Source organism: Metopolophium dirhodum, chromosome 5, assembly GCF_019925205.1.
Source record: "Metopolophium dirhodum isolate CAU chromosome 5, ASM1992520v1, whole genome shotgun sequence".
NCBI lineage: Eukaryota > Metazoa > Arthropoda > Insecta > Hemiptera > Aphididae > Metopolophium > Metopolophium dirhodum.
The window spans coordinates 37,072,384-37,087,398 of record NC_083564.1 but is presented as its reverse complement, the minus strand read 5'-3'; the positions used below and the strand labels follow the sequence as shown (position 1 = coordinate 37,087,398).

General features: G+C 29.5%; 1 protein-coding gene across 2 annotated transcripts; it reads right to left on the bottom strand.

Annotated features, from left to right (window-relative positions):
- Positions 1 to 402: 402 nt before the first annotated feature.
- Positions 403 to 13,428, bottom strand: LOC132944208 (alanine--glyoxylate aminotransferase 2, mitochondrial). Of its 2 annotated transcripts, XM_061013435.1 has the most exons (9): positions 13,272 to 13,332; positions 11,136 to 11,212; positions 10,292 to 10,559; positions 7,853 to 8,034; positions 7,636 to 7,759; positions 5,142 to 5,531; positions 4,224 to 4,538; positions 1,427 to 1,693; positions 403 to 781 (listed from the first exon to the last, which is right to left on the bottom strand). In XM_061013435.1, the coding sequence occupies exons 4-9, from the start codon at positions 8,005 to 8,007 to the stop codon at positions 665 to 667; spliced, it is 1,368 nt and encodes a 455-aa protein (XP_060869418.1). In that variant the 5' UTR covers positions 8,008 to 8,034; positions 10,292 to 10,559; positions 11,136 to 11,212; positions 13,272 to 13,332; the 3' UTR covers positions 403 to 664. The 2 variants fall into 2 exon arrangements, with proteins under 2 accessions (XP_060869418.1, XP_060869417.1); XM_061013434.1 differs by lacking the exon at positions 10,292 to 10,559 and having other exon boundaries at positions 13,272 to 13,428.
- Positions 13,429 to 15,015: the final 1,587 nt, after the last annotated feature.

The following is a 15,015-nucleotide window of genomic DNA, read 5'->3' as shown; positions in this document are numbered from 1 at the left end:
GATTACATACATTTTAAATTTCATATTCCAAATATTTCAAAAAATTTTAAAATTTAAAAACTAAATTTATAATTAGTAGATTATTGGGTAGTTATAAGTATTTAAAGTTAAGATGAGAGGAATAACCAATATTTTGCGGGGTATCCCTATTCAGCCACTTCACAACACTCATCTAAACTTTAAATATCCATAATTCATAAACTACTCATCAAAAATTTGATTTTTATTTATCAAAGTATTTTCTATAAAAATATTTTGCTTTAGAACAATCTATTAAAAATGCATGTAAGTAGTCATAAAAAAAGTAAAACGTAATAAAATTATATTATATGTATAATATAAATAACAGTAAAAATATTTTTAATGAAAAATTTTGTTTTTTAATGACTTACAAGTTAAAAATATGTAAAAGAAATATATATTTTCTACAACGTTAATTTTTTTGATATAAAGTGTTCCATGATAATACTGACCTAGTTTAAAATAAATTATATAACAATTATTATAATAATAAATATAAAGCAATATATTTTAATAAATAGGTACCTAATCAAATGTTGTCAACATATTAAAGAGTAAGAATAGTTTCACTATATAAGCATATAACATATTTTAAGCAAAATGTATTGAAATGCATTTTAATTTTATACAAATAAAAATATATTTAAAGATTATTACGGAATTTAGCTTCGTAATAATTTTGCATAGCTCGTCTCAAAACTGCAATAGTGAAATCCACGTCAGCTTTCGTTACACACATAGGAGGCATAAAGCGCAGTACCTGCAATAACGTTGCCATAAATCAATAATCATTAATTATAAAGTGATTAGTAGACTGAAACATTTGTAACCGTACCATAATATACGTATTTAATTAATTAATGTACAAGTTAGAAATTGTCATTAATTATTTTGTACATACAATGATACATGAATAATTAAAAATTGTTATTTTAAGTTTTTGTTTTATAAACTACAGTGTATTTTAACTTAACCTTTTTAATATTACATCCATAGACTTATTAGTATGTATAGAAATAGACTGAATATTTGTTCCGAAAACTGGGAAGCTGTTGTGGTCGTGCCAAACGGATTGAGAGGTAGCTCTGAGAGCTTAAGTTTTTTATGAAAGAGAAAAAGAAGTATTGTTCTGAGGACAGCCAATAATTAGAGTGATCGTTCAACACATTGATTAGATATTACTATTAGGATCCTCTTAACAAGCTCCACGCGTTTTCATACCTAATGTTCCATCTATTTCTATATTATAAAAATAAAAATGACCTATAATAAGTTACTTTATTTCTACAATGTTATACCTCTCAAAGAAATGAAAAAAATGTATAACTTCTAAAATGTATTTTAGGCCCTTTTAATTAATTACAATGATCGACCATCGTATAACATAATATTAATATATACTTACATTTGATCGAACTCCTCCGACCCCAAATAAAAGTCCCATTTTTAAGCAATCGTTTTTAATACGGGAAATAGCTCTGCAGTTTAGTGGATTAATTATACCCTTGTCACTATCGTCTTGATCGCCGTCTATCAACTCCACGCCGATCATCAGTCCTTTGCCTCGTACGTCGCCGATTATTTTCCACTCACGTCTCATGCCACACAACTTTTCTAGGAAATATGTGCCCACGTCCAAACAGTTGTGTTGCAAACCTTCTTCGTCGATTACCTGGAACACCAATTTATTGCTATATACATATTATATTTTACTTGTACAACGCTACAACCCTATCAATATCAATACCTACTATTGAACCCGCGTATATAAATGCATGGTGTAGCGCGTAGGTAATATAATTTATTATAAAAAATAGTATATTATAAGACCTAAGTAGTTACCTATTTAACAACAATCAATTAAGTCTAATATACCGACCGTTTTTACGGAATTCAGTACAGGGAATTTTTTTTAAGTTAACTTCATGTGAGTGCCGTGTAAAAGAGAAGACGGAGCCTCCTCCTTTTAATGTGTGTCTGACAAGTAATGTTTTTCACTAAAAACTAGTAAAAAGCATATAGTTGTACTTTTTTTCCATAGTACGGGCTAAATAATAATGCGATAAGAAATCTGAAAACGCACTACTACTAATTAGTTATAAGGTTTACCTATTAAAATCGATCATCCAATTTTTACCTACTTCAATTTTTATATTTTAAAATCAAATTTTAAGTTTTTTATATAGGTAAGATCCGAAATCTGAATAAATGCCACACATAGAAATTTTGAAGTTATAATCACTAATATTACAGTGTCAACGGGCTGATAGTTGAAGTCAGTGGCCAAGGAGTTTAAGATAAGTCTCTAAAAGTGTTAATCCAAAAACATTTATTGTGACAATAATCAGAATTCATAATAAATATTGAGGAGAAGTGATATTGATATTTGTTTATGTCATTCAAACATTAACAGGTGTTATGTTAACAATAAACTTCTTTGAATCTAAATGATTCATAATACTTTAATTTGATTTATACTACGTAGGTTGTAATGATTAAATTGTGGGTGGGTCCTAATAAACATGTAATGGTATTATTTTAACAGCATCAAACTACTACGGTAAAGTTTAACATAGTTTAAATAACTATAATGACAATTTAAAACTGTACTAACTAAATTTTAAAATAAATAATGGAAATTCAGTTTGAATATAATATGTGTAGTTTAGACATTTAAATAATTGACTATTAAGAGCAAAAACCCTTATATGAACACCATATAAGATATTACTTTAAACACAGTATACCTGATTTAATATAAAACAATATTATTGTATTTAACTACGAGAGTTGTATTTATGTCAACAATAGGTATCTTTATTTTAAGATTCAGTGGAGTTAAATTAACACCAGTATTAGTGATTTTAAAACTATTGAGATAGTAAATTTTAAAACTATATAAAGTTTGTTTTTAGTACCAATATTCTTGTTTATAAGCCCCTTAAAGTCCCCCCCCCCCCCGATTTCTGCCAATGCGTGGACCTGAATTTGGAGGGGAGGTTTATAGGGAGTTATTATTGACCAAAAAATTACAACTCATTAAAAACTATTTCTTCCTTTAAAATTCGGGGGTAGGAGGGGTAGGTAAGTACACCACTGACCCCATGAATCTAATATTCTGTCATAGACCTTTTTATGTCTAAATAATATGCATATTATCATGATTATAAGTCTTATCTACAGAGAGAGGGATAACGGTTTTTGGTAACCCCCAAAAATAATCCTAGATAATATCTATTAGATATTATTAGATAGACCCAGGCCGGCCAGCCCTTCCCTCAAAATCAAATGTTTTTGCGGGACCTATACAACCCTTCCAATAATACTATATTACAATACAGGCTTGTTTAAATTGTATGTTTTATCGTGTATAATACAGCCCCGATAGGTAGTCTAATGGTTTAACGCGTAGGATTGTAGGTAGGATAATTGGTAGGTAGTTAATGTAATTAATGGCCATGGGTTCAAAACCCATTGGGTTAAGAAAAAACTTGTTATTTTTTTCTAAATAATTACAATATTTTTTAAGATAGAATTAAGTTGATTTAATATAATTTGGTGTTTTTTCAACATCAAATAATATTAAACTGACATTATTAGGTACATGTAAGATTTAATTATGATTATATGTTAAAACAACGACAAAACCGTCTTAGCTCAAAAACGACGCTCAAATGTGTATAACAATGACACTTATTGTTGTTAAAATAACTACAGATTTCTATGCGTATGGTATGATCAATCTTAAGTTAACTATCAAGTGTGTTAATTAAATTTTTTCCAATTATTTTCAAAATAATGGCAAAGGTTGGTCTAATAGTGACGAAAATGGCATCCCCCCGCAACTTCATAACGTTTTCAAAAATATTTTAATTTTTATAAAACCACTGGTTTTATGGCACTTCAGTCGATAAAATAAATATTAGAAAGAAATGTTTTCGTAAAAAAAAAAGTTTGGTTGGTATCGAATATATTCAATAATTTATCTAAATTTTGGTTTATGGTAACTGTATATAGTTGTAAATAAACTAAAGTGATATTTAGCATGAAGCACACCACATGTATATGGCGATTAGGCAGTGTGTGATTATACTGTCCCGTAAGTTCATACTTTATTTGGTACTTGAGCGCTCTCCAATCATAATATTTATTATTGTCATTATATAGCCATATAGGTATTAGGTAGTTACTAGTTAGCTAACCTTTAAAACCGACACACCTACGGCACACGAAACAGGATTGCCGCCGAACGTGTTAAAATGAAAACCCGCATTCAATGACCGCGCAATCGCAGGCGTCGTGACGACAGCAGCCATCGGAAAACCGTTCCCGATGCCTTTGGCCATTGTCACAATGTCAGGTGTGACGCCGTGTGATTGGAAATTCCAAAAGTGTTCGCCAGTTCTACCGAAGCCCGTTTGCACTTCGTCGGCCACGCACAGACCACCGTTGCTCCTGATCAACTCGTAGACTCTTTTTAAATAACCCCTCGGGAATTGGACGATTCCACCGACGCCCTGTGGAATAAAACATTTTAAGTCAACTAGTCAAACTATAATAATTAGGTATAGCCTTATGCATTCATAATGACTCGTAGATAAGATAATTATATAGGCTATAGCAATATTATAGGTAGGTACGCAGTGGACAGTGGACAAATATAATGAGTAGAAAATCGAAGAATTTTTACTGCCCCTAAAGATGGCATCAGATACTCATAAAAAATACACATCGCACCACTCAAAATCTAAAATACAATGCAATTAACTATAGTTTTGGTATTATTAATACCACAGTGTGTTTCTGATTTTAATTTTAACACCAGGAAAACATAAACTATTAATGAATTTTGTGTTTTCTGCTATCGAAACTTAATTTATACATAGGTACCTATGTATATATATATACGTTTATAATATATTGGTCGATAAATAAAAATATATACCTAATATGTTTGTATTTTACTATCACTTATCAGTTATCCGTCGTCTGCGTTCAGATAGTATAAATAATTATACATTTCTGTGTTAATGTATCATAATTTTATTTGGTAGTGGGTGGGGGTTCAAATCAGAGTTTCCGTAATAAGTTTGTGATTATAATTATATTACAGATCGAACCTGAATAGACTCCGCAAAAAACCCGGCCACCTTGCCACGGGGTATCGAATACGAGAAAATATCCTCCAGCTGTTCATAGTACTTGTCAGCTGCGCGACAACGAACCCGGTCACATTCGCAAGATCGCTGCGTCTGCACCGGAGAGTCCCTGCACTTCTTCCCGCCCCAGATACCTTTGAACACGTCCGGGCACATCGCGTGGTGAATGAAGTGGCCAGCAGACATGTTGTTGTACTTGGCCGAAGCCAATGCTGTCAGCCCATGTAGATTTCCGGACACACCGTGGTAACAGTTCTGAATGGATAGCACGTCCTGGTTTCCAGTGTGCAGTCGAACCAGCTGCATCGCTAGTTCGTTGGCTTCGGAACCACTGTTTACCAGGTACACAGTCTAAAACGTTCAAACGATATTTTATATAGATTTAAAGTTTTTAAAAAATGTTTGTATTGTGTATATAGTGTATATTGTATATATATCAACAAAAAAGGAGGGTAAATGGATGTCGCTCTGCTGTACTGTAGGTGAGAAGTGGGTCACTGTAAAATGGATTGTATTAAATTTGAATTCTATGATATCATATCATTGTATACGAAAAACGATTCTGACCGGAGACGGTTTGTCAGTCTAGATATTTTATATTCTTATTATATTTTATTATAGCCTGTAAATTGAATTAATATTATAAATTACAACAAATTAAGTAAATTCGTTATTTTGATTTTTATTTTTATTCGTTTCTATGGTGATAAACAAAGCGTGATAAATTAAAATCCCATTTTAGCCGTTTTTTTGTAATTTGTCGGTGGTTTTTCCCATGGCATTAAATAACTATTGAGAAAATCGAATAATAATGACCTGTAACATCTTGACCCAATTTTCTAAAAGACAAGCTATGATATGTTGAAATCGAAGCACTCCTTCTGGTAGACATTTTGTATACAGAATAAAAAAAAATTAAACACCATTGTAAAACCACTAGATCCCTAGCTCCGCTCAAAATCTAAAATGGTATGACTCTCTCAATATAAACAAATGTTCAATTCTGGGATTTTCTCTAAAAAACAACCCATACTGCATAACGATGGCTAAGAGGCCAAAAGTTGTATGTCCCAAACATTAAATTTTACAGGAAAGCAGTTTTAAGATTTTAAATTACTCTACACCAAAACATTTGTGTTGTAGATTTTTGTTTTTCGGTGTTGCAACTGATTTATTTGTAAAATATTCTGTAGATTACATAAATTATTACTTTTAGGTCTTAACATTTTTTTTCAACGTAATTATAATGTTTCTTTTAAATTTAAAAGGGATTTGTTATGAATGGCAATTATAATATATTTTTACCGTGGACATATAAGGTTTTTATGGACATATTAACAGTTGTTAATTTAATATAAACTCTAATTTATTTATTATATAAATAGTTAAAATGTACGTAAAACTAATTTTTTTGATATAAAAAATTCAATTTGTTTATATAATTACAGTAAAAAAGTAAAAAATATAAAAAATATTGCAATTTTTTATTGAATGTAAAAAATAATAAAGTAGCATTTTTCATCAAATTTTTAGTCAAATAAAACCCGTGTTTAATGATATTTTATGCTAATTGAAGATATTATATTATTTAGTGTAATTTAAAATTAAAAATTTTTATTATTTAAAATAATACATCCGGACATATTCATTTTTTATAAATAGATAAACAAATTCAATATTATCTAAAACATTACACGTCCAAAATTGAATGTATTGTTTTTGACAAAAGTAACAAGTCCGGACTTGTTATATTTGTCCGCTTGATATTTAGATCATGTTAAAATATTTATTGTATGTCTCATTAAATTAGGACCGTTATATGTGTGCACTAAAAAAACCTATCTTGCACTAAAAATACAAAAATTAAAGTATAAATAAAACATGTTTTAATTATGATATTGACTTGTAATGTTTTACCAAATCAAAAAGACGACCCAGATAAACCCTATGGAGTAATAAAACGATTTTGAGAAAAATTGGACTTACAACTTTTGGCCTCTTAGCCATCAATAAATACATCGTTAATAAATAATAATTGTATTATCCCTGACATCCTATACTAGACAAAATACTTAGATGTTACTTTTTATGCAAAATTTACCTTCAAGGCGCACATTATGTAGAATATACAAATTAAGGTCTCGTCCAACTTACAAAAAAATGCCAAAAATATACATTTTTCACTGGATCACGCCTTGAATATGCTTCACTTATTTGGTTCAATAATTCTATTATTCAAATTCATTGTTATGGAGTGTTATGAAATACCTACATGCTATATTATTATTATCTCCGTTTGTGTCTAAAATGGTATAATTTGTCAAAAAGTGCATCGACAGATAACGGTGTCAGTGTATCACCTTGTGATGAGCTTTGCGGACAGTTAAATATTTTACGCCACTATTATCATTGAACAGCAGTCATATATATTATAATTTTCCCCTACCTGACCTACCTTTAGATCTTCTGGCATTTTTGATACAAGCGCTTCCACGTACTCATACATTTTCGGATGCTCGTACGCTCCGGACACGTGACCCAAAATACCCGACTGCTCGGCGATTGCTTCAGTAATTCGTCTGAAATTGAATTTTATATTTTTTTTTATGTTTGACTTCAACGTTTAATGCTTTATTTGAACAGCTATATGCCTAAATATACGCTATACTGACGGATGACAGTGACCTACGCTAACGGTCGCTATGCCTCCAAACATGTCCAAGTATCGCTTGCCCGTGTGATCGAATAGCCATTGCATTTTACCTTCATGTAAAAGTAGAGGTTCTTCGTACATCTGTACTTGAGGAAACACATTGTCCAATTGCATAGACTGTGCTTTTTCGTAAGAAACGCCCTGAAAATAAAGATGTATCATACTATTCATACACATCGTTTATATTTAATATCCGCCTATATTGTTGCATTTCCAAAACACCATTCTAAACGCTTGTCACTTGCAAGTTTTTGTTTTTAAGTATATATGTATACATGTATACTTAAAAACAAAAACTTCCCTCAAAAAATGTAAAAGAAGAAACTTTATCTATTTAATATTTTAATACATATAAGTATATATACCTAATTAATATATTTTATTATAAAGATTTATAATAGTACCTATATAGGTTATGTAATCTTATAACTTTTAACTAATAAGCTATTTTTATGAAAAAAAAAATAATATATATTTCACCTTTCAGACGACGTAACACTAAAATTTGTTGTCTCCGTCTTACAAGTGAATACCAAAGAAAATTTACGGTCAGCAGGTCTCGTTAGCTTCGTTAGTTAAAAAATTAGAGAGAATCGACCTACTATGAAAGTTGATAGTAAGAACATTATTTGTGTTTATATAAGGATTTTTTATGATAATTCAGTTTTAAATGAGTTATGAGCATTTTTAATTTACACTATATTAAAATATTTATACTTATTAGTATATTTACACTATATTAGTATATTAGTATATTATACGCAAAATTTGCTAAAAAATTGAACTATCGTAAAAACCCCCACATACAAACACAGAAAAAAAAATGTTTTAACTAACAAAGCTAATGTGATCTGTATAAGACGGAGATATCAATTAATGCCCATGTTACGCATTCTTAAAGTTTAAACTTTGAATGTTTATTTCAAAATGCGTTATTTTATCAATTTATTTATTATATCTTGACTTTTTAAGATCTCAGTATTTATACGGAGAATCCTTTTAACCGTTTTCATTGGTTATTTTATTTAATAGTTACGACACGCAGAAATGAAAAACATATTATATGGATTCTGTAATAATGTAATAATACAGCTACTGCATTCATGAATTCATGGTCTATGACACTTTTTGAAAATAATATTAATTATCTCAAAAACATCGATTAGTAAACACTGCAGTTTGAATTGATTAAAAGTTATTCACCCTAACCGTATAAAAGAAATATACGATTATTAAATATGTTTAAGAGGACGTCACACCCGGAAGTGTTGTCTCCGTCTTACACACGTAGTACGATAGGTATAAATCACTCAATTTTGGTTCTAGAGTAAAAATACCTATTATACAATTGAATTGTAACAATATTTCTGAAGGCAATGAAGTCGTTGAGTTTTTTCCATTATACTCAATAACCGTTCATTATATCATTTAAAAATAGCAAACATTTCAACATTTTTAAAATACCTTTAACTTTTCAAAATTTTAATTTTTTAAAAAAACACACCATCATCTTTTAATTTTGTAATAGGTGTTTTTATATTCGAACACCATATTACGATTGTGTAAACGCGTTTTGTCTATGTCATACGTGTGTAAGACGGAGACAACAGGCATGCGTGTGTGACGTCCTCTTAATTGATTTATTAAGTAGGTATATAAGTATAAATTATAAGTGTAAATCATACTGTACTAGCTGAATTACCCGGCGTTGCCCGGAAAAACTCCTTTTAGGTATAAAACGCTGTGGAAGCGTTGTCGAAAAGAAAAATGTCTTTTTAAATGTAAATTATATAATATTTAAATTTGTAGCCACATGTGTAATTATATGGGTGATATTGTTGAGTGCTAGATATTTGTTATGCTTAGTCAATTGTTTTTGCTTTTTTTTTATGATTATCCGGCTTCATCCGTGTGTACATTATTTTCATATTTACAATATTATTTTAAAATGTTATGGATAACTATAGCTTCTATATGTTTGTGTCTTAATTCTGTCATTTACCCTTGGGCGGCATTTTCTTTTTCTACTTTTTTCATTAATTACTATAGAACTGTTGTCTGATGACAACTGTTGGCATTCAGATTTTGCATGTGGTTTGGCAGTACTGCCTGAGACAAATGAAGTACAGACGGTAAGTACATTTGAAGGAGGAGAAGGGGCATATAGAGGAATAAGTGGTTCAAAATGTGCGTTCATCATAGGACCAGTACACTTAAAACGAAATATTAACTTTTCTTCCAAGTACTCGTCCGGCTGTAAAATAACATCGCCATCTCTGTATAGCACTAAATGGTACGGGTATATTTCAGAAGCAGCGTGAATTTCACAAGGGGTGGCATAAGTGGTTAGAAAGGGACATGTGAGCATGATATTCGTTAATATTTCTGTAAATATTACCACACGGCATCATGCTGTACAGTTCAAACCGTTGCCAATTGTTACAAACGTATTGTACGACACTTGCCCGTAAATGAGGCGCATGTGAGACGGTGCTATACATGTGATACGAAAGTGAATAAAAGAAACATGAACCGTCTCCCTCCACATGCAGAGCACGGTGAGGTACCATGACACCGCGAACGTCGATGAGCTCCAAGTGTTTACGGGCACCGTAAATATTTTATGTTACGCACGTCCGAACTGCTGGTAGTGCGGAGTGCAAATACTGCAAATGGAAATGAACGTGTTTAATGTATAGGCACCGTGGCAAGGCAATGGAGAGATAATAACTAATAAATAGAATTTGTATGTGTCCGGTGCATTTTATCGTTCATTATAATAAAATAGGAGTATTCATGGTGTATGCGCGATGCATGAGATTATTTTTATCGATAAACTTCTCGGAACAATTATTCTTATCTACACGATGACGACGAACAAAAATGATAGATAGGTTGCAGGTGGCTGGAAACCCGCGGGCCACCGTGCCGCACAAATGCACAATACGTATTGGCGGTGAATAATTATAATTGTTAATTACTCCACTAAAACGCAACATTTTTGAAAATCCTTTCTTATTGCACTGTAAAAATATGAGAAGAACCTCTATTCCAAATTTCAAGTCCGTACGTTCCGTAGTTTTTGAGATACAGCGATCAATGAGTGAGTGGTATTTGGATTTTATATGTATAGATAGATAATCCAATTTAAGTACCTACTTCCATAATGCATTTCATATGATTTTCACTATTTACTTATACTTTAAAAAATAAATATAATAGGTAGGTTGTAGGTACTTTACTTTGTACGGTAAAGGTTTGAAGTCAATCGGAGGTAATTTGGGATACAGCCTTGACGTTGTATAATGTTTATTAATGCCTAAAAAACAAAAACAAATTAAATGTTTGGGTATACAATTTTATTTTGTATATAATTTAAATACGCATATAATATATTTCTGGCTACAAAAATATTAATTATTTAAAAGGATGACGTCATACACGCATGTACAATCTCCATCTTACAATCGGACAATATAGGAAATTTGAGTTCAGCCATTTAAATTTTGTGTTGTAACATAAAATATAAAATTAGAGTAAATTAACCTATTATTGCAATCAAAGGTTAGAACATTATCTGTGTTCTCTCGTTGCTCTTTGTTTTTTTGCAATATTATAATGTTTAAGTGAGTTATGAACATTTTTAAATATTATAATATTCTACATATAGTAAGTCAGTTAAAAATTGAAATATTGTAAAAAACTAACGAGAGAACACAGATAATGTTATTACTTATTACCTTTAAGTTTAACAATAGATCACTCCAATATTTAACCTAAAATCACAAAACTGGAACTGCTGAACGTAAATGTTGGTATATTAATGTATTAGTAAGACGGAAACAACATATTATGATGGTATGACGCGTGACGTCCTCTAGGACTTTATACTCTAATATTTATCTATATATATTTTATAAATATTATAATTTATAATTCACAAAATATACTTCAATGTTCAATGTATATGACAATATAATATAGCCTTATGAGTTATAAATTATAATTTTATAATAAAATATAAAATATAAATAGGTATAACATTAATCAGTAAGTCAGTATATGTATTATAATATCGACAATTTAACATTTTAACATGTAGGATATGGCTGCAAATATATGTATGTATATGTATATGTATATGTACGTATGATAATTTAAAATTATTGTTGTTACAGTGATGTTTGAATAATTTTACATTTTTATTTATAGAGCCTTCTATAATCGTTACAAAAAAATAACAGTTTTATATGGTATTAAAACTTAGGTATGCATATTATCTAAATTATAATTATACATACATAATTTGTTGGAATTCAGAAAATATTATTAGCATTTTCTAAATGTTACCTATACAATTTCAAAATATTTTTGCACTTTTGAGTTATTTATAAACATTTGGAATATTATAATATTCTTATACAGTCTTATTAAGTTTTTTCAATTTATGTTGATAAAAATTTTGTTTCTAACTAAAATTGAATACAAAAAAGTTCCTCATAAGTTACTCTTACAGGCTAAACCTCAACAGCTGTTTGAAAAATCGGAAATAAATTCACAATTATATTTTATAATCGCTTGAAATTCAAATTTCGACAAAATTGTATAGGTATACGTAAAATAACAATTTTACATAAACGATTTTAGTTATTTTGTATTGTAATTAAAAAAAAATAATTCGTAGAAACTTGAAACACTTCTCAAATATTTCGACTCATATTTTAAGTTATTATATTTTATACAATAAACCTATTCACACATTTTGAGGTAGATTTTTCGGTATTGACTATAATGTATTGGTGACATTTTTGGCAAAAATTATTTCAATCTACCTAGTCATAAAAATACTTACCAAAAATAAGTTTACCTAAATAGGCCAAATGTTCTAAATAATAATATAAATATAATATTGGAAGTATAAAAATCTGTAGAAACAAATATTAACAGGTAAGGGACTACTCACTCAAAATCGTTTTTTCGTATTGGTACAATGATTTATCGTTGAATTCAAATGTATCACATTACACATAATTATTATATCTATTGACCTAATCAAATACCTAATGTATACAGCAGAGAGAGTTTCCTGGATTTATTATTATTATATATATATATAATCTTTGGCAGCTACCTATAACCACCTAAGTATATGGCTAATAGAAATAATTAAACCATTTATATTAAAGAAGAAACATTTTGTATAATTTATTTATTTGAGTCACGATAATTTCTATAATAAAAATATAAAATTAGTACAATAATTGTTACAAAGGTGAACTGTAAAAATGTTTATAAAATACTTACCTAGGTAATACTTATATAATATTATTGTTATTAATTATTATTATTTTTATTATTATTATTGTCATAATTTTTACCTTTAAATTTATTCCGGATATTTTTCATTATAACAGTATGTTTATCGTTTGTTGTTCAGAAGACTACAACAGAAATACAGAATTCGACTAACAAATTGAGTAACAATAAACGCGAACGACCGAAACAACAGCCGCAGTGAATCCATCATTGATATATGAATACACTTTATACATTTATAATTTATGTACTGCAGGGCCGGACTGGACAGGCGGGATACCGGCGGGTTGCATTTACATAAGCCAAAGAAAATGTTATTATTAGCATTTAGCATTTATAACTTAAAATGCTAATGAATAAACAATACATATTCATTTAAATGACACTAGCTCATTAAGCATTACAATTAATTCGAACAATTGTCAATAATAACATTTATTGAAGATGTTTTATAAAAATGCGACAAGTACCTATTCTTTTTTATTAATTGTATATCATTTACATGAATACCTAGTTACCTATTTTTTCATATTTTATTCATATAGGTAAATATTTATTTATGATTAAATTTAAAAATATATAAAATATAGGTACGGCAAGTATGTCCAATTTTTATTATGTACCACCCATGGGGCACCAGAATCTTCTTTACCCTGGGCCACTATTAATTAGTATATTCGGCCCTGTCTACACCTAATTATTGATTAGTTATTTTATGTTTGTATTCATCAGATTTTATTTGAAGTAGAAGTAGATTATATTATACTCATACATTAGCGCAACTAGAGGAGGAGCTTACCCCCCCCCCCCCCCCCCCCCCAAAAAAAAAAAAACTTGTAATAGCCCCCTCAAAATAAATTATTCAATTCTTTCCTAAAATATTAACAAATCTTTAAAAATTAAACTGTAATTCTTATTTGAGATTCTGAGCGAAGCGATGAATGTATTGATTTTATAATGTGTGTTTTTTTTTTTATTTTTTTTTTTGTCTGTCATTAGCTATTAGGACAGTAAAAATGCTTGAAAAAAAAATACCTACAAGAAAGTCAAATTAAATTTTTATGAGCGTTTGAAATTCATATTATTACATTACAACATTTGATATTCACTCGATATCTCATGTAACGATTTTCTTATTTTGTTGTAATTAAAAAACGTATGACTGTAGATACTTGAAAATTTCACTGAATGTTTGTATTAGTATTTTATATATACCATAACATTTTCAAATATTTTGACTTATTTTGAGCTGTTTACGGACATTTTACAACTCTAAAACAAATGACCGTAGGTACATGAAATGTTGACTGAATGTTTATAATAGCATTTTCTATACACCACAGCATTTTCCAAATATTTTGACTTATTTTGAGCTGTTTACGGACATTTTCAGTTTCTGTTTTTTTTTAGTTTTGGTTTCTATAAATATCAATGAAATTTTATGTGTTGGTAAAAAAGCTTGAACATTTAATATAAGGCACCTGATATATCGTTCTAATAGCAGTTGAAAAATGTTAAAAATACATAGGCACAATTTTTTTTTATAAGCATTGTAAGTTCAAATTTTGACAAAATACGGAAAAATCACGAAAATAAGCAAGTTGAGGAGTTGAGAATTCATATAAATTTTTCTTTTTAAATCTAAGATTTGAAAATGTAATACAAGATTATTCATAAGTTTGTCTACCTTTCTTTGTGTAAAGAAGACATTTTAGCCCCCCCCCCCCTCGGGTTTGAATCCTAGAACTCTATACCCCGGCAAACGCCACTGGTTGCCGTGGTTGTTTATTTTCTATGGCATCGAAT

Bases quoted from the DNA above. Each gene is read 5' to 3' on its own strand.
- LOC132944208 (XM_061013434.1), bottom strand. From the start codon at position 13,299: ATGAAAAATATCCGGAATAAATTTAAAG. The intron at 1,694-4,223 runs GTTAGCTAACTA...TTGGTGTTCCAG, and splicing joins TAGGTGTGTCGGTTTTAAAG to GTAATCGACGAAGAAGGTTT. The intron at 782-1,426 runs GTAAGTATATAT...ACGTTATTGCAG, and splicing joins TCGGAGGAGTTCGATCAAAT to GTACTGCGCTTTATGCCTCC.